The 26,262-nt window shown below is 41.9% G+C and overlaps 1 protein-coding gene across 1 annotated transcript; it reads left to right on the plus strand.

Moving 5' to 3' along the window:
- Positions 1-455: 455 nt before the first annotated feature.
- Positions 456-24,337, plus strand: TRIM33 (tripartite motif containing 33; the record flags this gene model as incomplete). The annotated part of the gene is made up of 20 exons (XM_009072173.1): positions 456-474; positions 2,146-2,270; positions 2,370-2,517; positions 4,493-4,625; positions 7,739-7,855; positions 10,180-10,294; positions 11,363-11,509; positions 12,477-12,594; positions 13,345-13,589; positions 13,839-14,003; positions 14,804-15,004; positions 15,958-16,090; positions 17,278-17,341; positions 17,610-17,769; positions 18,824-19,167; positions 19,872-19,995; positions 20,922-20,996; positions 21,859-22,011; positions 23,672-23,722; positions 23,805-24,337. Coding segments are annotated over 20 exons (2,850 nt in total), but the record flags the coding sequence as incomplete, so codon positions are not given.
- Positions 24,338-26,262: the final 1,925 nt, after the last annotated feature.

Raw genomic sequence — 26,262 nt, forward strand, 5'->3', positions numbered from 1 at the left:
TGTGCAGAACACTGGGGGCACCTCGTGTGCAACTTGGCTTTGAGTGTGGAGGTGCAAAAATTGGGTGTTGGACTACCTGTTCCCTGTCTCTTAGAATCATGGAATCAACCAGGTTGGAGAAGTCCTCCAAGGTCAAGTCCAACCCTACTGTGGTCACTAGCCCATGGCACTAAGTGCCACATCCAGTCTCAGCTTGAAAACCTCCAGGGATGGGGAATCCACCACCTCCCTGGGCAGCACATTCCAATGCCTGAGCACTCTCTCCAGAAAAAATCTCTTCCTAATCTCCAACCTAACCCTCCCCTGGCAGAGCTTGAGTCTGTGCCCTCTTGTCCTGCTGCTGGTTGCCTGGGAGAAGAGACCAACCCCCACCTGACTCCAACCTCCTGTCAGGGAGTTGCAGAGGGTGAGAAGGTCTCCCCTGAGCCTCCTCTTCTCCAGGCTGAACACCCCCAGCTCCCTCAGCCTCTCCTCATGGCACTTGTGCTCCAGTCCCTTCACCAGCCTCGTTGCTCTTCTCTGGACCAGCCCCTCAATGTCCTTCCTGAACTGGGGGCCCAGACCTGAACTCAACTGCTGCTTCCCTGACAGAAGCAGTGGGCAGGGTGGAATTACCTGTGGGCAGAATCCAGCCAGTTGTATTGCTCTTTGGGCATCAAAACTTGATTTTGTTCATTCTTTCATTGAGTTGTCTAGTTTAAAACCAACCCATCATTTGCTTTACAGGAAGCAATTTGTATCTGTGGAATTTGACTTGGCATTCCCCAAGCATTATAGATCTTAGGCTTCTCCTTTTGTGTTGTTTTCCTGCAATATTTTGTTTGATTGACCCAAGACAGCACTAAAAATCAGGTTTAGTTGTGGTCTGGCTTGGATGAAGTAGTTTTAATGATAAATATCTGAAATTTTTCAGCTGTTGGGTGACTTTCATCTAGTATTCCCTAAAGGATTTTGTCTCTCAGTGGGAAGAAAACCTCAAGGTTCTGCATACAGAGGAAGCTTCATCATGTATGTGACAGCTCTTGTACATGTAGGAACAGCAGTGCTGGTTATTTTTCACGTCCTGCTCTTGAGATATGTTTGGTTTGATGAGATAGGGAATTTTGAGTTGGATTATTGTTTCTCTGCAGTGAATCTTCTGTGTTCTGAAGCCATCATTAATTTTAGCACTTGAAAAAAATTAATGCTACTTTGCTACTAATGTAATTAATCTCCCTGAAATAAGTCCTACTGTTCTAATTGAATATCCACAAAGGAGTTGAGCATCATTTAATTACACTTCTCAGAGCTGCTGTGGGTGTTCCAGTGGATAAAAATACCCAATGACTTGGAAAGCTTCTTGAAAATTATATTCACAATAAATTGTATAGGAATTTGATTTAAGACCAGATGACACTTGTGTGAAGAAAGTGTGACCCACTACCTCAGTGATACACGTGGGTTGGTCATAGATGTCTTTTCAATGTCAGTTTGGTTCATGTAGTAACTTCTCTGCAGCTCTGCTAGGGGCTTAAAACTCTAACAACAGAGGACAACAGAGCAGGATACTGGAATTCTGTTACTGAGTTCATGGAAACTGGTTTATTAGAACTCTTCTGTCACCTCTGGGAGAATACTGGGACACACTATGGCATCTTCAGGAACATCACTAAAATCATCCTGACTCCCTGGCACACCCCTCTTAATGCTTGGCTTGAGACAGGCTAGACCACAGCCTGTTGTAAAAAGTAATTAACAAGTGCCTTGTGTTTTGCAATCTAAAATGAGCAGGGGGAAAATAAAAATATTTGCTTGAGGAGAACAAATGACGTGGCTAAAAAAATAGGCTGTGTTTTTTCTTTTGGAAGAAATAAGTAGGGAAAATTGACTATGATGTTGAAATGATCACAGCTTCATTTTAGGTGAGGATCCTTTCCTGAAGAGGTGTGTGGGGGTTTGGGGGTTTTGGTGTTGAGGGTTGTTTTTTGGGGTGAAACCAATTAGCCACATGTAATGTCTGTTTTTAATGGTAACATCAACTGTGAAAGCATTTACCCAAATGAAATGAGCAGTCTGAGGATTTTTGTGCTCATTCTGGTCATCTTTTTGCTTCTGGAGGTGTTGATTTTCATACTTTCTTTTCTTAAAACTGAGAAACTTTGTGTTTTGCAGTTGGTGTGATCAGGTGCCCCATATGCCGCCAGGAGTGCAGACAGATAGACCTGGTGGACAACTACTTTGTGAAAGACACCTCAGAAACCCCAAGCAGCTCTGATGAGAAGTCAGAACAGGTATGGCACTGTCCTCCTTGCCCAAATTCACCTGCTGGTTGTGTTTCTGTACCTGTTCATGCTTTCCAGGGAGGTGCTGGTAACTATTTCCCTTTGTAGGTGTGTACGAGCTGTGAGGACAACTCCAGTGCTGTTGGATTTTGTGTGGAGTGTGGGGAATGGTTGTGCAAGACTTGCATAGAAGCTCACCAGCGAGTAAAGTTTACTAAAGATCATATGATCAGAAAAAAAGAGGATGTGTCTTCAGGTGAGTGTTTGGGTTTTGCTTAGTCCTGTCTGTATTAAAGATATTTTGTCTGGCACATGTGAAAAGAGAGAGGGAAGGTGATTTAGGCAACTACCAACTCTGTGTTTCCCCTAAGATTTGGGAAAAGTTTAGTAAGATGTTAACAGTGGCTCTAAAAATAGAGGGAAACCCTAAATTTTAAACTAAAATGGGTCACTTACTGGTAGTTTTACAGTTTGTAGAATGTGAAAAATGTCATAAGGATAGAAGAAACCAAGAGAGTCCTTGGAAATGGATTTAGATCCATAATAATCCTTCTATTTAGTAGAACAGCTAACTAAATGGAGGGGTTGGAATCTGGAGAGCACTGACATATTGATCATTTTATTCATTGGCCAAGGAAATGAAATTACCCATTTTGCTGTATTCTGTTAGGAGGAGCAATTAGAGAGTTCCCAGTAGAGAAGCTGATACAGATGAGCTCATGGTAACTTCCAATATGCCATTACTATTGTATTGATATTGCTGAGTAAATGTGGAATTTGAATTTATTTGGGGTTTAATCTCTCTGTTAGCCAAATCTAATGAGTGAAGTGGATGTAGGGTTTGTTTAGATGTGCAGCTTTATTAGGATTTAATTCTTAAACTGTTATTTGACCATGTATTGTTTGTAGCCTACTGAGGGAATGTGGGAAGTGGTCTCAAAACAGGTCTGAGGTAACTGGATTTAGCTTAGATTGTGTTTGTAAAGAGGTTAAAAGTGCTGATTTAAAGACCTGTAGGTTCTCCCCAACTTGGATTTATGTGAGCAATGATCATCCTGAGTAAGACACACATTGACATTTTGCTCTTTTTGACCATGTATTGTTTGTAGCCTACTGAGGGAATGTGGGAAGTGGTCTCAAAACAGGTCTGAGGTAACTGGATTTAGCTTAGATTGTGTTTGTAAAGAGGTTAAAAGTGCTGATTTAAAGACCTGTAGGTTCTCCCCAACTTGGATTTATGTGAGCAATGATCATCCTGAGTAAGACACACATTGACATTTTGCTCTTTTCTTTAAGGTCTTCATGACTGTTTGTTGTATCCTTTCACTCTGCTCTGCTTTCTGCCAACTGTTGTCAAAGTCATAGTTAAAAACTTTGCTGTTCTCTTAGTTCTTCTTAGAAAAGGATTTTTATCAAACAAACATATTTTTTGGAGAGGTTTCTCTGTATGCCTTGAGGAATATTTGTAAATTTAAATGTATTAAACCTAGACAAGAAACCTTTAAGTTAAATGAAGTCACAGAGCCCTACAAAGAATGTCTTTACAATAACTTGCACGACATAACCATTTCCAGAAACATTGGGAGGCTGAGGAAAACATTCATGTAGGATACTGCACCTGCTGTGTCTTCCTAAAGCTGCTTCCCTCCTTGCTAAGCTTTCTAGAAGACTCTGCAGCACTTTGCAGTGAACTCAGAACTACTTTTGGATGTTATTTGTTATTTGCTCAAGTGGAAAAGTTTAGCTGAGGTTTAAGTAACTCTTGAACACAGGCAATGTTTGCTTTGCCATTGTGTGTGACTTAATGAGGTGTGTAAGGGTTTTGAAGGGGTGACTTGAAAATCCCATGGGTGCTTGACAATATAAAGGTTTGAGAGGTTTGATCCATCCTTCAGTGTTTCAGAGGTGAAACTGTCTGGAATTTCATCTTTAAACACGTGTACACTAACCCCAGTTTTGGGTCTTTGGGGTGCTGGTGAGAGGAGAGGAATTCCTCCTTCTCCTTGCATGCAATAAGTGAAAACAGCTATAAGCTGACACTGTAAATCATAGGATTGTTAAGGCTGGAAAAGGTTATTGTGTCCAACCACTGACCCAATGTGTTCACAGTAACTTCAGGGTGAGAACAGGTCTGTAGTTGTCTACTTGTTCCTTAGCTTGGAAGTTAGTAGTTTTGCTTTTCAGATTGTCTCAACTTTGCTTTAAAATGCACAAATGGTTTCTTTTTACAGAGGCCGTGGGAGCATCTGGTCAACGTCCTGTTTTCTGTCCTGTGCACAAACAAGAGCAGCTAAAGCTTTTCTGTGAAACCTGTGACAGGCTGACATGCAGAGACTGTCAGTTACTGGAACACAAAGAACACAGGTACCAATATTCCCATGTCTTGATTCCTGTGCTGTGCTGTCTCAGAGGATGGAATGGCATTGATGGAAACCAGTTGTGTTATAAATCCTGTTGCACCTACTCCTTGCTGGACTGAAATAATCCCTTGCAAAGGAGAACCTGTGTGGGATGCTGAAAACTTGGAGTGCTCAGTTGAGCTTTGTCAAGACTCTAAAGATCAGATTCAAACCAGCATGGGGTGAGGAGGTTTGGTGTGATTAAGGTGTGAGCTTGGCTGATTTACCAGTTTTGTCACTGTGTTCTGGACTTGAATGGAAATTCCTAAAGCCCTGAACACCTGTGCAAATGTGATGGAGTGAGTCATGGGTGAGGTGACTTTTTGAAAGGACATATTTGATTGTGCAGCAGCCTTGAAATTTAGGGGAGTTTTGGAAAGGAAGGTCTGAATTGTACCTCCTAGATTAATATATTCTTGTACAGAGGGGGGAAAATGGTTGGGGTTTAGCTGGTTGCAAGTTGCCTCATTGCAAGTAAAAAAAGGCTTTGTGGGTTTGTCTTCAGAGTTGCTTTTCTCTTAGCTGCTAGAGGCATTGTGGGTTTGTCTCCAGAGTTGCTTTTCTCTTAGCTGCTAGAACAAACTTGGAACCTCTAAAGATATATTCAAACTTCCTGCTCTTTAGCAGCTCTGTCATAGAGTTGTAAACTTGGAACCTTTAAAGATATATTCAAACTTCCAGCTCTTTAGCAGCTCTGTCATAGAGTTGTTTGAATGTCTGAACAAGTATTTTGCAGAAAATCTGGGGTTAAATCTGTATTTATCAGCCACTGCAACACTGCTTTTCCTAGCCAGGCTACAAGTAACTCTTCTCTAAAGGTGCAGTATTGAATTTAGTGTTGCTTTTGGTTCCCAGAGTAGTGGTTGCTCTCACAGTCTAATGGAGAACTTTATAACTTTTGAAATGAGTGCTATTAAAATCTGAACAGCCTCAGATCTTCCTGCCCTGTCCTTTCATAGGCTTAATGCTAAATATCCTGAAAGACACCCTAGTCACAAAGTGTGTTCTCCTGGGATACATTCCCTGACTTGTTCTCCTTGGTTTCTTTGCATCTGTTGTGTGCACAGTTGCTAATGGATTAACAGATGGATTTCATTCTTCTTCCCTGTGCTCTTCCAGTAAGAGAAGAGAATCCTTTGCCATTAACATGCTCTCTTTGCAGAACACTCTTTTCAAATGTTCCTGTCTGCAGATGTGAATTACAGGTGATTAGGTGCTGCTTAGTCTGCCGTGAAGTACAGCTGAGGTTTTGATAAAGGTCACTAAATTACTGAAGGAAAATCATGCCAAGTGGAAACGAGAATTAATTTTCACCTCCTGTTTACTTCTTATCTGAAATTCTAATAGTTTGCACCCAAGGAGGATGAATCACCATCTCAGTAGCAACATGGTCCAGTGTTCAGCTCAGAATTCAATCACAGAATCCCAGAATGGTTTGGGTTAGAAAGGACCTTAAAGATCATCCAGTTCCAGCCCCTGCAGATTGCTGAGGATTCTGGAGAGAAGCTGGTATGGTGTGGGATTCCTTTATTTCAGGTAGTTTTCAGTGCACACACTTTAGAAAAAATGTTTCAGCTGTAGCTAGAGCAAAATTTTAGCAGTCTAAGCTAAGTATAGATTTATTTTCCTCCTTCAAATAGAAATCTGATTTCAACTTCATGAAAATAGTTTCAGAAAATCTGCAGCTCTACAGACATTTCCAATTTTGCAGACTTTGGCCTTTAGGAATGCTTTTTTTGTATCATAATACCTAAAATCTCATGCATCTGTCTGTCTATCTGCAAGAGCTTTAGACTGTGCTTAGAAAAAGCAACATTGCAACATTGAGACTGAGGAATCTGAACTCTTGGAGGTGAAACTTGTCTGTTGCTGGTATGAGCTGCCGGAACAGGAACAGAGCTGTTCGTGTTGTGAATAGTGTTCTCTGCCTGAGTCTCTGTTGTTATAATTGTGAGTCATTTGAATCAAGAAACAGGGTTACTGTAAATCTGATCACAATCCAGACACTTTCCTGTTGGATTGCAGTGTTCTCCTAGATTTTGACAGAAGACAACACTACTTTCCCTTTCATTTTTTTCAGGAGATGGTGTGAGATATTTCTAATGCAGCTTAGAAGATGCTTCACTTTAATTGTAGGGAGTTTTCTGCCCTTTTGAATGTTGGGGAAACGTTCCCAAGGTGTTCTAGGACCCTAAGTCTTCCCTGTTGTTAACAAGTTATGTTTCAGAAACATGAAGTTTGCCTGTTGGAAAGACAAGATGTAGCAAGTGACTGGTGGGAATCCTGAACTTGTGGATCAGAAAAGATGGAAACTCAGAGCTGCCTAATGCCCCTTGGCCATTTTCAGCAGAGACACTTTGCTTCTGCTGCATTGTTCATTCCAGGATTAGGAATTTCCTAACATGCAATTCCATGTGAGGAAAATAAACCTAATTCTGTTGCTTTCCTTCAGTGCTGCTACTTGCACTTTGTGCAAGTGAAGTAATGGAAGGTGTCTTTGCTAGAGCAGCTGTTTAGTTGTAGAACTTGGAAGGGAATGATGTGTTCGCAGCTAGAGCAGCTGTTTAGTCGTAGAACTTGGAAGGGAATGATGTGTTCTTCACTTGGAAGTACGAAAGGTGGAAAAAAATAAGGTTTTAATAGGAATATTTTCTTCAGATTAAGCTAGTGCAGTGTATCCTTAGCTGAAAAACTAGAGCACTGGGGTGTGGTGGTATCTTTTAATGTGTGTTTAAGCTATCAGTGCATTATCCTCATCAAACACACTAAAGGATCCCCAAACCTGCAGCTTTTCAGCTGCTATCTCTTAGGAATGGTGTTCTGTGGTTTATTATCCTGGGAAACAATGCAGCTCACCCTGTGTGGTTGGAATTGCTAAGTGACCCTCAGAGCTTCACTCTCATGGGCACTGCCAGCACTGAAACACTTGGCACACTGATTGGCCTAGGCAGAGTCTGATTTTGGTAGATATTTTGTCATGGTTTTTCAAAATTCTGTAGTTTTATACCCAATTTGGGAGCCCTTAGGTTCAGCTTATTGCCCCTGGGTAATTGGTGTCTTCTCTTGCATGTCAAAAAGGTACCAGTTTCTGGAAGAAGCTTTTCAGAACCAGAAAGGTGCAATCGAGAACCTCTTGGCAAAACTTCTTGAGAAGAAGAATTATGTAAATTTTGCAGCTGCCCAAGTTCAGAATAGGTAAGTTCCCCAAAATGCTTAACTTTTACATTGCCTTTTTAATGAATCACAGGGAGATGAGTGATGGGACTAGAGTACCATGTTTGAGCTAGTTCTGTGTCTTTAGTTGTGTTGGATTTAATCCCTTTTCCTAGTGGTTTGTTTTTTTTTTTTGCCTGTAAGTCTGTGCATGTGTTGGAATGATTACAAGAAACAGATACCAAAGTTTGTGTTCTGGGGCAACTTTGAGTAGAAACAAAAATGTGACACATTTATTACACTTTGGAGAGGGATAAGGGGAAAAAAAGAGTGGAAAAGGCAAGAAAAACCCATCTTATGGTTTGTGCTGAGTTCAGAAGGGTTGAAATATAGAAACACTTTTATGTTTCATGTGAAAACCTCTGTGTAACAAAAACTCAGTTTGAATTGGAATAGGAAATAGTGGTTGGTTGTGAGGTTTAAGGGGTTTTTTAGGTAGTTTAAGTTAAGCATTCCAGGGTTACCTTAAATTCAGTGTCATACAAAGCTCTGACTGCAGGGACAGAGCACGTGGTCTCTGCTGGATTTTCACCCATTTTGGTGACGTGTTGTGCTGCAGCTCTGGGAATTCCACTGTGCTTCTCGGGGCTTTTCTCAGCCTTCTGCAACTTTGAGGTCATTTGCAAAATGACAGCTCATCTGGAGGTGGAAAGTACAAGGGTGGAAGGATGTGTACTATGGGTATAAGGAGAAGTTCTGCTGCAGATTTTTAACTCCTTGTGGTGCCATGTGCATAAAGAAAAAAAGAGATGATAGACATGACAGAGGGAAGATGGGAAGCAATGAAAATGAAAGTTTTTCTGTGCTGATTTGTCATGGAAATCTCTGAAGGGCCCAAAAACCCAACAGTGTTGTGAAGTGTAGAATTTTTATGCCCCCAAAGAAACAGAAACTCAGTGACATGGGAAATAATGACACTGAAAGCTCAAGAAATGTCACAAAACATTGTCTGGGAAGAATTCAAGGCTAGTAATGGGTGATGCCTATATGAGTAACACATTGTAATGGGGTTTTTTTTCTGAATGTTTCTGACTTCACTGAAAATTAGATGAACTTTTGCAACGTGTGGTTGGGATGTGTAAAGATGATAATTTTCTGCTGACCCAGACGGCTGAGTGAGACCAGTTTACTCTGAGATGTCATTCCATTGCCTTGTGGGTGTGTAGGGCATAAACTCCATTATTATAAAAGCTTCAGGGAATGAAAAAAAATAGGTATTAGTGTTGTTGTCAGTGTTGGCAGATGGTATGAAATTGCCATTGTATGTGATGCTGAAGCTTAGAAGTGTTGAAGGAATAGCTGCAGAGTGGAGTAATTGTTGGGTGCCAAAGCCAAGGGGGATGCAAAGGACTTAATGAAGGGTTGGTTGGATGTTTTTTGGAGTAGACCCCAAGTTGTGCTGTCATGAAAAAACATTTATGTCCAAGGAGCCTTAAAGGGCACTTGACCCTGACAGTGGAGATAACCATCAGACAGTGAGTGTTGTCTTGTGGTCATACCAGGCTGAACGGTGACACAAGTGCAGATACCTGATCTAGTAGCAAAGAAGCTCTTTGAAAAAAGGACAATTTAAGGCTTTACACTGGCTCATGGCCAAGTGCTGTGCTCTGACTCCTGCAAGTGAATAGAGAATCCTCCTGCAATGTGATCTTGTCATGAGGTAAAGACAACATAGCATCAAATACACCCAGAATTTGCAATGGAGTGTAGGTGCTGTATCAAATTCTCAGGACAGAGCTCGAGATAATTTGCTTGAGTCTGAAGGAGCTGAGAATAGTGAAGACACTAAAACTGAGGAAGAATAACAGTGATAGGAATGGTGTGAGGTATGAAAACTGAAAGACAGAAGTCGTAAAAGTCAAGAGAATAATGTAGAGTAATGTCAGGCAAATCATTGGTGAAATGTCCTTATTGTGTATGGATTGCAGGTATGTAATAACCTTCTTACAAATTTTTTAGGGAGAGGTGGAGGATTTCTTCGTACAAATTTTTTAGGGAGAGGTGGAGGAATCCATCTGAAATTCAGGATTGACTCCTTTCTGGTTAATATACAGTAGCTTAAAATTTTCAAGCATCATATGTCAATTCTTCACAGTGAGAGACACATGATATGGAGATCAATATCGATGTATACATCCAGACACATGAGATCTTGACTAGGTGTGTGTAAAGATATAAAGTATATAAACCACAAGAACCTTTTCATATTACTAGAAGCAAAACCCAAGCTGTGAGTTGGAATTTGGCAGCACAGTGTGAAGTGACTGTCTGACCATGCATTTCTCTTTTCTTTTTCTTTTTTTTAGGATAAAAGAAGTGAATGAAACTAACAAACGAGTAGAACAGGAAATCAAAGTGGCTATATTCACCCTCATCAATGAAATCAATAAGAAGGGAAAATCTCTTTTACAGCACCTTGAGGTACAGTTTGAGGGAAGCAGCAATGGTGGTGTTTAGTTTTCAGCCCTACATTAAGTGCCCACATGTTTGAAAAAAGTGTTTGGTGTGACTGCAGGTGCTGCAGCCCTAATATTCCCTCTGAGTGGTGTGTTGGAGTTAAACCTCTTGTTTAGCCTTTCACTGGAGCCTGTGGCTCCTTCAGGTTTATGTCTATGCCTCATATTCAAGATCAAGCTCATCCTAAAGGAGTGGCTGAAAAATCTCCTTTTCATGTTCTATTTGCCATATTTCTGTATGATAATATTCTAAGGTGTGTAGTCTATTCTTTTCCTCAAATAGCTTTTTTCCAGGGTCCATGGAAGAACAGTCTGAGGTATTTGTACATGGAGGTGTGATGCTGGTACTTAGATAGATTCAAGGAGACAGAAGACAATGACTTTAAACATCTTTTCCAAGTAGCACATGCTGAGTAATAATTATATTCTGACTTGTATTAAAATCTAAGAAAATTTAACATATTATTACTTATCAGAAGAGAGGAACGTTGTAAGAAGTGAGTTCACTGCATGTGGCCAGTCTGCCACGATGTGGCTGAAAAAAAGTTAAGATCAATTGAATTACTATAGATTTCTCCTGCTTAAGGAATAATTACTTGGCAAGGAAATGGAATATTCCTGGAAGAAAAGAGTAATTTGATCATGGGTAAAAAATCATCTCAAATTACACGACTTCTGGCTTTTCTTGTTTACCTACATTGGTTACAAACTAGAAGATTTCCACTGGAAACTTTCAGGTTTTTGTGAGGTTCTAACAACTGCCCAGTCATGAGTTTTTAAATTTGAATTCTGAAGATTCAGTTCTCTATCTCAGGTTGCTGGCACAAGGTTTGCAGCTGGCAGGTCATCAGGGGCTGAGGCTTTCTCAGGGATGGAGCTCTGAATTACCTGCTGTACTCAGGAGGTGTCCTGAGGCAGTATAAGCTACTTTGCTTGGGACATTTTCCTTTGGATCTGAGACCTCTGATAGCAGTTTGCATTTTCCTCCTAAGTCTGAAACTCTCTTTGTAATCAAATGTTTATTTCTTTGTAGAATGTAACAAAGGAGAGACAGATGAAGTTAATACAGCAACAGAATGACATCACTGGTCTGTCACGACAAGTGAAGCATGTGATGAACTTCACTAATTGGGCCATTGCAAGTGGCAGCAGCACAGCTCTGCTCTACAGCAAGAGGCTGGTAAGGAGCATCCTCTGGCTTGGGGTCAGAGAGGCATGGAAGGGACCCACAAGGATCAAATCCAGCTCCTGACCCTGCACAAGACAACCCCAAAATCCCAGCAAGTGCCTGAGAGCATTGGCCAATCACTCCTGGAGCTCTGTCAGGCTTGGGGCTGTGCCCACTGCCCTGGGGAGCTGTTCAGTACCCAAACACCTCTGGGGGAAGAACCTTGTCCTGATATCCAACCTAACCCTGTTCCAGTGCCCGAACACCTCTGGGGGAAGAACCTTGTCCTGATATCCAGCCTAAACCTCCCCTGACAGAGCTCCAGCCATTCTCTGTGTCCTGTCACTGATCCCAAAGTGCAGAGATCAGTACTGTCCCTTCACTGCCCCTTGTGAGAAAGCTGCAGACCCTGATGGGATCTGCCCTCAGGCTCCTCTTCTCCAGGCTGAACAGACCCAAGTGCCCTCAGCCACTCCTCATTTGGCTGTACAGACTTAGCTGTACAGTTCAGAGAATGATTAGTCAGAAAAATTCCTGAGTATTGCATGTTGCAGCTTCACTAGATTATGTGCAAGGAAGAGACAATGAGTTGTTCATGCTTCAGTAAACTAAGAAACGCCTTCTGTAACAATGGGATGAATTTCCCAACTCATACACCACTTTTGAGTTGTAAATGAAGGATTTAGGACTATTACTGTAGAAGGAATGGGATCAAGCTCTGTAAAGGCACCTTAGTGTTTCACTTGAGTCATTGCAGGAGTGTGATGGTGTACAGTCATTTGTAATCCTCAGAGTGAAGTGTGAGTTGGACAGTGGGTGATTTTCCTGGTGAATTGAGAACTTGCCAGGCAAGAACCAAACTTACTGCTGACAGTCTTTGTTGGTGATCCACAGTCTAAACTCTGGGAAAATGCAGACCTCTTCATGTCCTCATTCCCTGTTCCTTTGCCATAACCAGTCTGGTTTTGCTCTCCCTCAGATAACCTTCCAGCTGCGGCACATTTTGAAGGCAAGATGTGATCCTGTCCCAGCTGCCAACGGAGCCATTCGCTTCCATTGTGACCCCACGTTCTGGGCTAAGAATGTGGTCAATTTAGGTGAGAAAACTGTATGTTCTATGTTGCTTGAAAAACCCTACTGGGTTGGGGTTGTTTCTCCAACATGAGTGAGTTGGGGTGTAGTACCTGTCTTGGTGCAGAAGACCGTAAGTCTCTTGACATAACCCACTGAGTCTTGATTACCCTCCTGATCTTCTCTGTTCTTCCTATGAGCAAAGTTTGCTCCACAGGTTTTGGTTTCCAATGGGAATGGTTCTAGGAATGGCCCCAATCATAGAATGGGTTGGGTTGGGAGAGATCTTAAAGCTCATCTAGTTCCAGCCCCTGCCATGGGCAGGGACACCTTCCACTAGCCCAGGTTGCCACACTCAGTGGTGGAACACTCTCCACTTTCCCCCAGAATTTTTTCCTAGCCTTTGCTTACTTAGTTATAGAAGCTTTATGCTCAGCAGGTTATTTTCCTGTCTAATTATCATCTTGTTTGTTGTGAGCACAGAGAAGTTGTTTCTGTTTGTCTTGTCTTTCAGGCTGTGCAGTTCCAGTTCTTTCACTCTACTCTGTCCTCACAAATAATGTTTCTACTTTTACAATTTCATCTCCTCATAGCCTGAGTTCTCTTTTTGTTTCTCTCCTTTATGGTTATTGAAGACTTAAAATCTCAAACTTAAATTGCTCTGTTACTGCCCCTAAGGAAACTGCATTAGAAACATCTGAATATTCTGCATTTATCAGCCTTTGAATGAGGGTTGAGATTTAACTGTTGACAAAAATTTTGTTTGTTTTGTTCAGGTAATCTCGTCATCGAAAATAAACCAACCCCTAGTTACACTCCTAATGTAGTGGTTGGGCAAACTCCTCCAGGAACAAACCATGTCAACAAAGCTCCAGGGCAGATCAATCTAGCACAACTTCGACTCCAGCACATGCAGCAGCAAGTGTATGCCCAAAAACACCAGCAGCTGCAGCAGATGAGGATGGCACAGCCATCGGCCTCCGTGCCCAGGCAGAGCAGCCCACAAGTCTTACAGCAGCAGGTAAGGATCTTATATGTTGTTATTTCACCTTTTCCCATAACACTGAGGCTTAAAATTGCCCTATCCAATATCAGCTTATGAAGCAGTTTACAAATGTGAAAATCTGTTGAGATTTGCCATCCTTTAAATGTGACAGCTCTTGGCTTTGCTTGATGTTGTGTTACTGGTAAACCTGCTACTGTGGGGAAGAGATTGGCTTCTTTTCTCCATGTTCAAAGCAAAACTTTTTAAAAACACAAACCCTTGCAGCCTCCCAGGTTGATCAGCATGCAGACCATGCAGAGGGGTAACATGAACTGTGGGGCTTTCCAAGCACATCAGATGAGAATGGCTCAGAATGCTGCTCGTATTCCAGGAATACCACGCCACAATGGACCTCAGTACTCCATGATGCAACCTCACCTTCAAAGACAAGTATATCCTGTGTACACGCTTCATTTGTGCCATTGTGCCAGACTTTTCATTCCAGTAGATGGTTCCTCCAGCTGTAAATGTGTTTACCTGTATCCCCTGGGCCTCACAGCTACACACATTTATAAGCTTTCCCATGTTGCATATTGTACTGTGACATTTCTGCTGAACATCTTTCCAGCTTTAAGAACAGGAATGAAAGCTTTGCATTGCATTTTAGTTCTGGGAAGCAAAATATTTCCTTAGTCACTTTTCAGTGGCATTCAGCTGAAAAGGACCTTCAGAGGTTTCTTAGAGAATTGTAAGGAATAGTGAAGCTCAAAGTGATGTAGTTTTAATTAAGTCAAGTTCTAAAGTGGTTTTAAATTCAAACCTGAAGCATGAGGCAGAGCTCTGCATGCCATTAAGAATAAGAATCCTTGATGATGAATGTTAATGTGACTCAAAACCCCAAAATGACTTTAAATTGCTTGCAACAGTTTTTTTTTTCCTCAGTAAAAATTTATAGACAGATATGTCAATCTAAAGTTGTCTTGGGAGGATTTAAGGAAATACAGCTACATATGAAAATAACTTGGTGGAAGATGTGATGTATGTTTAAATATCTAGCCACATAAAGTAGTTTTTTCTTTCTTTCCAAGTGAAGAAAAGTAGTTGCTTTGCATTCAATGCTGTCAGGTTGTGTTGGTAGATGTGAATTCCTATGTTCTTGCCCCAGAGTTGTGTTGAGGCTGTCACAGTGTGTCACGTGCAGTGCCTGATGTGTCTGTAACACAGCCATGGTCTCTCCTCTCTCCCTGCAGCACTCTAATCCTGGGCATGCAGGGCCTTTCCCAGTTGTTTCTGTGCACAACACCACAATTAACCCAACTAGTCCCACCACAGCCACCATGGCCAGTGCCAACCGGGGGCCCACGAGTCCGTCCGTCGCCGCGATCGAGCTCATTCCCTCCGTCACAAACCCGGAGAACTTGCCTTCCCTGCCAGATATCCCACCCATCCAGGTCAGTGCAGCTGGTCAGGCACACACACTGGGGGTGGAGCAAGAATCTCCTTCCCTTTCTGTACCTTGTTTTATTTGGATACCTGTGGAATGATACAATCATCACTTAAAGTGGAAGAATTAAAATCTTCAGCCCTTCACTAGGGCAGACTATTTTCTCCATGTAAGGTTGACATGCTTGACTTGCATTAACTTTTAGATTAATCAGTATTTAACTTCATTTTTATTTATTTAACGTATCCTGAAGTAAAGTTGAGACTTGTTTAATCCCAAGTACTGTATGCACTTCCTTTCTTCCACAAGACAATCCTATGGGAAGATATCACTGGAGTAATTGAATAGTTATGTATTTTGAGTGCTCTGAATGGTGATTTATTCAGAGTTAAAGTTGCCTGAAGCTTCTCTGTGCTGTTCTAAAGGTAATAATCAGATGGAAGAGGCACAGAGGGAAGGTGTCCCACTGCCCCACAGAGAGGGGACACAAGCTGAAGTAGATTTTGAAGTCAAGCTCATTTGGAGAGGTCAGAAGCATAATTTAATGTACATGTGGAGGCAAAGAAAGTACAGGTCGTGTGTTTTCTGCAGGAGCATTTGGGAGCCCAGGGAGGCAGGATGTTTGCATTGAAATGCCCATGTAAAGCACAGGAGACTTGGTGACAATACAGGAAACAAACCCCAAATTTCACCCCAGCAGATGCTCTGCTGTGATACCAACAGCAGCTTCACCTATAGACTCAGATTTAGGAGCTATTGAAAAATCTTACTGTAAGTTTCTGACAGGGTTTGTAATTTGAAAGCCTCATCTCAGTATGGAACTGGTAAAAATGTTTCCTGAATCCTTGAAGGGAGAGGGAACAACTCCAGTAAAGATCCTGATCTCATTTTAAATGTGTTGTACTGTTAGGAAACTTGAATTAGACCTCACTGATTCAGTTTTTTATTCTTTCTCCCTAGCTGGAAGATGCTGGTTCAAGTAGTTTAGATAACCTGCTAAGTAGGTACATTACAGGCAGCCACCTACCCCCACAGCCTACCAGCACCATGAATCCCTCCCCAGGACCTTCAGCTCTGTCCCCAGGGTCATCAGGTAAGTGTGGTGGGTGTTCCTAGAGATTCTGGAAAACAATAGGTATTTCTGGCCTGGGAGTTAAAAATAATTGCTACCATTTCCTGCCAAAAAGGGAAGTGATGTTTTACTTAAAATGTATCTTGCTCAGAAATAGATTCTTCTGGAAATTTGAATTTTACCCTCCTTCAGAAGTGTCTTTATAGTAACAAACCTCCAGCCCATGGATGCAGCATCCCAGATACATGTAGGGACTGTTTTTGTCGTGTGTTCCCACAGTCCTTTCATTTTTGTGCAGCAGAGGATGTAGTTCAGTTACTGCCCCCAAGTGATAACTGCCTGGACCATTCTGAGGTTTGGGAAGTGACTTTGTAGAATAATTTAGTCACAGAAATACTGACACCCCACAAGGATTTGATTAGGGTAATTCTGAGTATAACCAGTTACAGGATCACAGAATGATCTGAGCTGGAAGGGACCCACTAGGGTCATCAAAATCCAACTTCTGGCCCTGCACAGGACAGCCCCAATTGGTGATAGATGTGAAAAAATTGTCACCAATACCTAATGTTGAGTTATTAAACATAGAAAATGTTGATTTCTATTGGTAAGATGATGATTTTAGGCATTAGGAAGAAATTTTTCCCTGTGAGGTTGGTGAGGAACTGGCACAGGTTGTCCAGAGAAACTGTGGCTGCTCCATCCCTGAGAGTGTTCCAGGCCAGGTTGGACAGGGCTTGGAGCAACCTGGGCTGGTGGAAGGTGTCCCTGCCCATGGCAGGGGATGGGATGGGATGAGCTTTAAGGTCTTTCCAACCCAAACCATTCTAGGATTTAATAGATGTTTCTCTGTAAGATTGTTGTAAGGATCTGTGCAGCAGTGGAACGTAACTGTTTCTCAAAACCTGCATGCAAACCATACAGAATCTGATCCTTTTCCTTTATTGGTGGGTGTCAGTGCACAAAATTTGAGGGAGTAATGGCCTAAAGGCTTTGGCACTGTTTGGATTAGGTAAAACAATTATTGGAACAATACAACAACATTGGGACAACAACTGTTGTCTTTTTATTTAACATTCTGATCAGAAAACTGACTTAGGGGACTTAGTCAATCAGGCTATTCTAGCAGCAATTCTGGTGTTTTCAACACTATTTCACTGCAGAATGTAAATTTGTACCAAGTCAAGTTCTATACCACTTCTTTGCAGGTTTGTCCAACTCCCACACTCCTGTGAGGCCTCCCAGTACCTCCAGCACAGGCAGCAGAGGAAGGTGAGTGTCACACCAGCACATGAAGGTTTCAGATCATGGATTGGCACTGGGTCAATAGGGCTGTGACTTAACTGTGACCCAGTAAAGGAAGAATGTTTACAGGAGGAATTATATTTTGTGGTGTTCTTCCTTCACTGTCTTTCTCTGCTGTCTTGTAATCTTGAGCTCTCTTGTAATTGTTCTGACATGCTTTGTCTTTCGTTTGGGTAACCTCAATTTCTTTGCCCTGATGATTTTTCCTCTTATTTATGTGCTGGTGTTTTTCTAGCTGTGGCTCCTCGGGCAGAACTGCTGAGAAAACTGGTATTAACTTCAAGGCTGACCAAGTGAAAGTCAAGCAAGAACCAGGCACAGAGGAAGAGATATGCAGCTTCTCAGGAACAGTAAAACAGGAAAAAACAGAGGATGGCAGAAGAAGTGCTTGCATGGTAAAGTCAGTTTATTTAACAGTATGTTAAGGTTTTCCTAGAAGTATGTTTAAGAATTTGGAAATAAAAAAAAGGCAGTTTTAAGCTTCACTCTGAGATTTTCTCCCTGGCAGCACCTCTGAACTTTGTGTGTGCTGAGCTGTTTCTGCAGTACTGCTGAGGCTGCTCATTACTGGGGGCTGTGACACAGGTAGCAATAAACTGGCCGTGGGACTTGGGCAGCAGCTTGTTGGCTCCTGTTGAGCAAACAAACACGAAATGATGGCAGAGGTTTCCCTTCCTGATTTGGGCAGGGCTTGACCCAGTGATGTGGGTGCCAAATACACCCAGTCCTGTCAGTTTGATGTGTTATGATGGGGTCATAGAACTCCAGCATGGTTTAGATGGGAAGGGACCTTAACTCATCTCATTCCACCCCCTGCCATGGGCTGGGACACCTTCCACTAGAGCAGGTTGGTGTGTGGTGGAAGAAATCTGACAGAGACAGAACTCAGTCTCAGTTTGGTCCATGTTGAGGATGTTGTTGTATCATTTTAGGCACAGCATAGTCTGTCATGTAGATTTTATCCTCAGCTATTAAGATCAAATAACCTCAGGGTAGTGTTTTTGTTGCTATTAATACCTCATTAATAAAAACTGTAACTTATCCATCAATAGTAGTTCCTGGACATTCACAGATAAGTCATTACATTGAGAAATCTTCTAGTCAGTCAAAAATTTATATACCATGTGAATATTTTTCAGTGTTTCCCAGCTATGTACTGGGAATATTGTGGTGGATTTGAGGATATTTCCTAATGATAGTGAAGGTGTTTGTTTTTTAACAGTTTATCAGTGTGTTTGGCTTGAAACTTTGTCATGTTATAGATCTGTAGAAATGAATCTGTTCTGGAAAATCTTGTGAAAATTTCTTTTCAATACTCAGCACTTCCTAATAATTTCCCACATATTTTGGGACATTAGTCCAGTCCCTTGAAGTGGTTGATGACTTTCAACACATGAAGGAAGATACCCTTGAGCCTCTCTGATTTTTCACGTGCCTCTTTCATTTCAGCTCAGCAGTCCTGAGAGCAGCTTGACACCACCACTATCCACTAACTTACATCTGGAAAGTGAACTGGAAGCGTTAGGAAGCCTTGAAAATCATGTGAAAACAGAGCCAACAGATTTAAGTGAGAGCTGCAAACAGTCTGGACACAGCCTGGTCAACGGGAAGTCTCCGGTGCGGAGCCTGATGCACCGCTCGGCCCGGATCGGAGGGGACAACAACAAGGATGATGACCCAAATGAGGACTGGTGTGCTGTCTGCCAGAATGGAGGGGATCTCTTGTGCTGTGAGAAGTGCCCAAAGGTGTTTCACCTGACTTGTCATGTACCAACACTCCTCAGCTTTCCAAGGTACCAGGAACAGGGTCGCTGGCGCTGACAGCAGCTCTGTGGGCTCAGTCGTAGTGGAGATTGTACATAGTACCAAAACTGGTGGTTCATCCTCAGCATCTGCTAGTTCTGCATGTTTTCTTGGCATTAGAAGTCCTGCCATTTCCAACACCTGCCTGAATTGTTCGTGTGGAGCTGGTCCATGTTGTTCTGATAGACACATGGTCTGTCAGAATGTGATTCTGTTATGTAAAGTGCATTTTAAGGCATGATGAGAAAGGTAAAGCATCATTGGGGGAGGAATATGAGGGCAGGAAAAATGGTCTTGGCTGTCAGAATTGTTGTGAGCATTAAGGGTTTTTCATAGGATCCATCAAGGCTGGAGGAGATCCCTAAGGTTATCAAATCCAACCCTTAACCTGTCACTGCTGTAGCCCCTAAACCATATCCACCACATCCAGACACCTCTTAAACATTTCCAGGGATGGTGACTTCACCACCTCCTGGGCAATATTCCTAACATATTTTTCCTAACATCCAATCTGAATCTGCCCTGTCTCAACTCAAGGCCATTCCCTCTAGTCCTCATTTCCTTTACCTTTGGGTATCCAACTCTTTACTTCAGTACAACGTGAATCTGTAAGTGAGTAATAAAATCTTTGTAGTCATCACTGATGTGAATTTGTCCCTGGATAACTGGAATGATTGTGTTTCTTTCTCTTCAGTGGAGAATGGATATGTACATTCTGCAGAGATCTGAGCAAACCTGAAGTAGAATATGACTGTGACAACTCACAGCACAGCAAGAAGGGGAAAACAGTACAAGGCCTGAGTCCTGTGGACCAAAGGGTAAGTCCCAAATCTGCAGGAATCTGCTGCCTAGAAAAAAAGTGCTTTCTCACATTAGCTATCCCCCACTGATAGGAGATGGTTTTGCTGTGCCTGCAACAAATCAAATATAGTTTGGGCTTTTGCAAAACAATCCAAAATGATTAATGAGTTTTCCTTGCTGTGGCCACAGATCCAGGTGTTGGTGACTGTGGGAATGTTCCATTGCATTGGCCCTGCAACCACATAGCAGCTAAAATTTTGTGTGAACACATATTCTGGATTTAAAGGCATCCTTTAACGTGTTCTTAATGAAGTTCTTTGCATTTGGCCTTGCTGCAGCATCATAAAATAGTTCTGTAAGTTTGGTGTGTTGAGTCCATGCTGGGAGTGTTTAGGTGTGTTCTTGGGAGAAGGGTGAGTGACTTGGCAGAGTAATTTTTAGCTTCATCAGTCAAGCCACTTCATTAAGTGTTAGAGTAGCATCAAATCAAATTCCTCTAAAGGAATTCCAGGCAAAGGAAAGAATATTTCCAAAGGGAATTCATGGCAACACTTTGGTTTCAGATTGTTTAATTTTGTCTTGTGGGGAGAAGTGTTCAGCTCAGTCCTTTCCTCTGACATGTGGTTGTGATTGGACCAAAGCAGTGGAAGAAATTGTAGTTTGTGTTTCATTTTGCAGTATATTAGCTTTCCTCTTTGTGTTTGACTTTAGCCCTAGGCTTTTGTTTGGGAAGAAGAAAGCCAAGAGGAAGTATGTGCACAGGAAAGTGATATTCTGCCCTCCTGAGAACTTTCCCTTTTCTAATCAAGCCTGTGGGGGTAGCATTGACATCTTCTAGCACTAAGCCATTGAAGTAGAAACCTGTTGAAAATAGGGAGGTAGGAATTCCTAGGCTGAGGATAAGTAAGGAATATTAATCTGGAGCTGTTTGTTTCTTGACAAGAAATGTGAACGTCTCCTGCTGTACCTGTACTGCCACGAGCTGAGCATTGAATTCCAGGAGCCAGTCCCAGCCTCGGTGAGTCTCCTGAAACACTCACTAATTCTTGTTGTAACAGCTCTAAGTCTAAAGCTGAGTTTGGGGAGGATCTGACTGCTTTTGCTAGGACTGTCTCCCTTGACCAGTCTGAAAGTTCTGGCAATCATCCAGTGTTTGATTCTGAGAGGGAAAGGAGCTGGTTCTGGAGAATCTGCTTTTTGTAGAGCTCTTCTCCATGCAGAGTCTCTTACTCCCAGTCTCAACCCCAGGGTTAAAAATGCTTTGAATTAGCAGTTATTGAATTGGAAGAGATGTCTCAGGATACCCATGAAATTCAGAAATGCTCTAGGAGAGCTTTTTTATTCCCCTCTTTGGGCAAACTTTTAAATGAAAGGAGGAAAGAGACCATTGACTGTTCTGTGTACAGCTGTAAGAGAAGTAATGACTAGCCTCGATGTGCTGTGATAAATATGGAAGGTTGGAAGAATCATGGAATGATTTGGGTTGGAAGGACCTTAAAGCTCATCCAGTCCCACCCCCTTCCACCAGCCCAGGTTGCTCCAAGCCTTGTCCAACATGGCCTGAAACAGTTCCAGGGATGGAGCAGCCTCAGCTTCTCTGGACAACCTGTGCCAGTGTCTCACCACCCTCACAGAGAGGAATTTCCTCCTAATATCCAGTCTAAATCTCCCCTCCTCCAGCTCAAAGCCATTCCTCCTTGTCCTGTCACTCCAAGCCCTTGTAAAAAAATCTTCCTAAACAGTTTGAGGAAAGAAAATTTTCTCAATGGTTGCACATGCATCAGTTGCATGCTGAGGTTGATATTTTAGGTGAAGATATTCACCTCCTTCTGTGAACTCTGTAGAGCTTCTAGTGATAAACCACTGTTTGTTTTTTACAGATACCAAACTACTATAAAATTATAAAGAAGCCAATGGATTTATCTACAGTGAAAAAGAAACTGCAGAAGAAACATTCCCAACACTACCAAACTCCTGAGGATTTCGTGGCAGATGTTCGGTTGATCTTCAAGAACTGTGAAAGGTTTAATGAAGTATGTTAACTTCCAATCTCAATATATTTATGTTTTTTTATTTTATTTTTTTTTATTTTTTGGTAGATGAAGCTTTATTTCAACATGGTTGTGCAGCTTCTCTAATTTAAGGCTCTGCTTCCAGTCCTAACTTCTGCTTTGGGAGCAGATGCTGAATCAGACACTTAAAGTCCAAACAAAACAGAGGCAATTGCAGAAGTGCTTCTCATTTTTAGTTGAATTGGGAGATCAGGCTTTGACAGAGGGAACTTTTGAAGTGCTTTCCCTGATACGGATCTGTGACTGAGGAGCAGAGTGACCTCGTTACTGTGTGGTGAATACATTATGGAAGTGCTTAGGACATGTGGTAATAAAGACAACCAGAGAGTCCTTGAAACTGTCTCAAACTATACAGATAATTGTTGTACACTCATGAAACATGGTAGATTCTATTGAGAATCTTCCTGTACTGAGAAGTGCCTTTGTGGTCCTAGTACCTGACACAGGCTGAATGCAGAAAAGCTTTGTGGTCATCATGGCCAGTACTAACCTCATGTGTGTTTGGGCTCTCACAAAAATCAGTTTTCAGTGGATAACTCGGATGTGGATTCCTATTTTTACTCACTTTGCAATGATCCCATCTGGCAATGAAATATTTGGACCTTAAATGTGAAACATAATCCTGGGGAGATAAATTACCTGAGTGGCATTGCTAGTGGAGCAATGGACAAAGTAATCTGAATATCAAACAAATAAGTGGTGATATTTTCTGAAACAGAGGAGGAGCTGAGAGGGTTCCTGATTTCTGAGATGCCTGAAAGCAAGGGGGACAAAAGGCATCACAGGAAATTACTTTCTTCTGTCCTGAGAAGTGCATGAAGCAGCTAATATTTCTCTGTGCAATGTTCCCTGGATTTGCAGGTTTGGGCTGTGTTTCTGGCTCTGTGCAGCAGTAAGTGGAAGGACCTGCACAGAGCTGCAGTTAAAATCTCACTAGTAAAACTCAAGGTTAATGATGTGATGCTGGAAAAGCTCACAGACATTTGGGATTTGGACAGCCTCAACTCCTTCATGTCTCTGCATTAGGTGGAGGTTCATGAGCACTGGGGAAGTTGCAATTATGTGAACTTCTCCATCAAGGGAGTTAATGTAGCATTTACTGTAGAGGAAAACCTGCTGCAGCTCTGAGGGACCAGAGTAAAATCAGGGAGAAAAGACTGAGGGATGTGATGGGGTTTTTTTCTCATTTTTGATAACAAAAAAGGTGTTTCAGCTTGTCTTATTTATGGCAAAGTTGAGTCACCCTGACCTAGCATCGTGTCTAGTGCACCTAAGCCAAGTGCTGTTAGATCCAAGGGGGGTAAGACCCCCAGGAAGGGAATCTCCTGGAGCACTTCTCTCCAAAGTGAGACTTTCCCACAATAAGCAACTCAGATTTAGCATGAAGAAATCAGTCATGAGCAGAAAATGAGCGGGAGCCACTTATTTGTACAAAAGTTGTGTGTTTTGTTGAAGGTTTATTTACCTCCTAAGATTGTTTTAGTTTGGGAACTAAAGAGCTCAGCCCATAACAAACTGGTTTGTTGTTATGGCTGACTTTAGTCATCCAATCCTGTGCAATCTCTCATGACTTTAGAAAGGATTATAATTTCATTTTTTTTGACTCTGGTATCCTTTTTAGATGATGAAAGTTGTTCAAGTTTATGCAGAAACACAAGAGATTAATTTGAAGGTAAGCGTTTCAGACCATGCACACTTGGTGAAGGGATGTGCATTTCCAACAGGTGAATATTCCTGTCTTCTTTCATCCACAGGCTGATTCAGAAGTAGCACAGGCAGGGAAGGCAGTTGCATTATACTTTGAAGATAAACTTACAGAGATCTACCCAGACAGGACCTTCCAACCTTTGCCTGAATTTGAGCAGGAAGAGGATGATGGGGAAATAACTGAGGACTCCGATGAAGATTTTATACAGCCACGTAGAAAACGCCTAAAATCAGATGAGAGACCAGTGCATATAAAGTAATCTAATGACATGGACCTAAAGTTTATTGTAAAAACTGTTATTTAAGTGTTCCTGGAATCTTATCATGCCTGCAGTGGCCATCTTGAAGAAGCTGATAGCTTTTTTAACAGTATTAGATGACAAAAAAACCCACTTGTACAGAAAAGCATTCGCATCAAAAGGGGAAATGAAAAACATCCTGTATTGTAAATTTTTTGGTGGTTTGTATTTTTTTTTTTCCTTGATTACTTGCTATATCCTTTCTTTTCCTGGTGGTGGGGGACACACTCATCCTGGTCTCACAGATAGAGCTGGAGGAATGTGGAACAGAAGCAGATTTGCTAAGAGGTGTTCCATGTGCAGAGGAGACTGTGCAGTGAAGCTGCAGGACTGGGCCAGTACAGTGACTGTGTAACCTGTGAGCAAAGTTCCCTCTTTGTGTGAACTTTTAAGTGTGTGTTGGTCATTGCTTTGATCATCTCACTGAAGCAAATTGTGAATTAACTGATCTGTGTGGATCCAATCATCGACATTTTGCTTTCTTTACTCCATTTTATGTATAGCAAAAAGGAAAAAGAAAAAAATAATCATTAAACTGTTCTGAATTGGCAAGTGCAGGAGTGTGAGTTTTTGACAGATGAAGGACTATACTGGTGGCAACAACCTCTTCCAGTAGGATTTAGGTGTGTTGGTTCAAGTCCTGTACCCAGAACACTTTAATGGCTTTCATGGCAAAGTCTCAGTGTTGTCACCTGTCCCTGATCCCCCTGATGAGGCAGAATGTTCTCTCCAGTATTCCTTCTCTAATTTTCTGTACTCCAAAAATAATAGACTGAAGAGGTAATAACTGGTTGGGGTGTTTTTCCAGTCTTCCTAAAATATCAGTTTCTAATAGACCACTCGGCAAACAATAACCTATTAACTACCAAATGTGTAAAATTTCCTGTATTCACTTTGTCTTATTTGTAAATAGTGAACTGAGATTTCTCACAGCTCAGCAACATTTGCTGACCTGTTTTTAAGCTAATATGTATTCTTATCAATTGTTCCTATCAAGAAGAGATTTGTAATATATGCTATTTCTAACACTGCATTCATTTCGAGGGTCTGTCTTCTTTTTCTCAGAGTCTTCTCAGAACTTTCTTCAGAAGCAGCTTGTGAGCAAACTGTCTAGAAAGACTGGAATCAGTCTGGCATTGGGATATTTGTCCATCCAGTGAACAAAGCACTTGCACAGAGCAGGATTTGGCTTGGAGTGATTTCTGGGCAAAGAGTAATAACAGAACAATCTCCTAACTCCTAAACTAACCCAACCCGTGTCAGGCACCTCTGCAGTGCCTTCCCCTCACACACTGCCTCCAGCTCAGCCTTCCCACTTGGAAATCAGGTCATTTGCAATCTGAGCAGTTGTTTTCTTGGCTGACCCAAGTCAGTGCTAGAAGTAATAAATGGAACTTTTGCCTTTGTATGAATCTTGTTGAAGTGAGATGAAGAAATCCTGTGCTCAGATGAGCTTGAGTTGACAGATTCAGTTTGCCATAGTTTATGTGGATTGCAGCAGGTTGTGGTGAATCCCTGGGGGTTTGGTACACTGTATACACTTTACCATAATGGTAAAGAGAACTAGTTTAGCACAATATCAAATTGAGAGATGCTCTCAGCAGTTTTGATGTGAATCGCTGCAGATTTGGTTCCTGAGAGCCAAGTCTGTCACTGGGGCTCTCTCAAAAAAATGAGCAGACTGAAGGTATTTGTAACTTCAAGCTTGCTTCTCTACTCAAATGTTACACTTTTCAGCTCAGATATTAACTAGTGCCAGTTTAAATTTCTTTTTTACCAGTTTGTATATGAAAAGGAAAAAGGAACTTCAACATATTCAGTCGACCACGAGCAAAACCTTTGCCTGTAGAAAGGCTGATGTGTGTGAGCAGGACACTAATAGTGACAAGGCATCACCTCATGGCTCTCTGTATTGCCTATTTCTGCATTTCTAGTTTCTCAGCTTCATTTTACCAAGGAATATTATTAAAATTAATCATGAAAATAAGATTTTGTGAATTCTCTTCAATCGGGTTCCTATTTTTGTGGTATTTATGCACTCTCAGGCCTGTACCTTCAGGCCTCAACTTGTGAGCTGTTCCCTGAGCACCAGCCATGGGTTCAGTCCTGCCAGAGCTGGAGCTTGGGATGGGATCCCAGCTGGGGGCAGAGTGGGGAAGGACCTCACAACAGCTTTCAGAGATGCTCCTGAACTCCCTGAGAGCTG

The sequence above is a fragment of the Acanthisitta chloris genome, unplaced genomic scaffold (genome assembly GCF_000695815.1).
Source record: "Acanthisitta chloris isolate BGI_N310 unplaced genomic scaffold, ASM69581v1 scaffold8483, whole genome shotgun sequence".
Taxonomy (NCBI): domain Eukaryota; kingdom Metazoa; phylum Chordata; class Aves; order Passeriformes; family Acanthisittidae; genus Acanthisitta; species Acanthisitta chloris.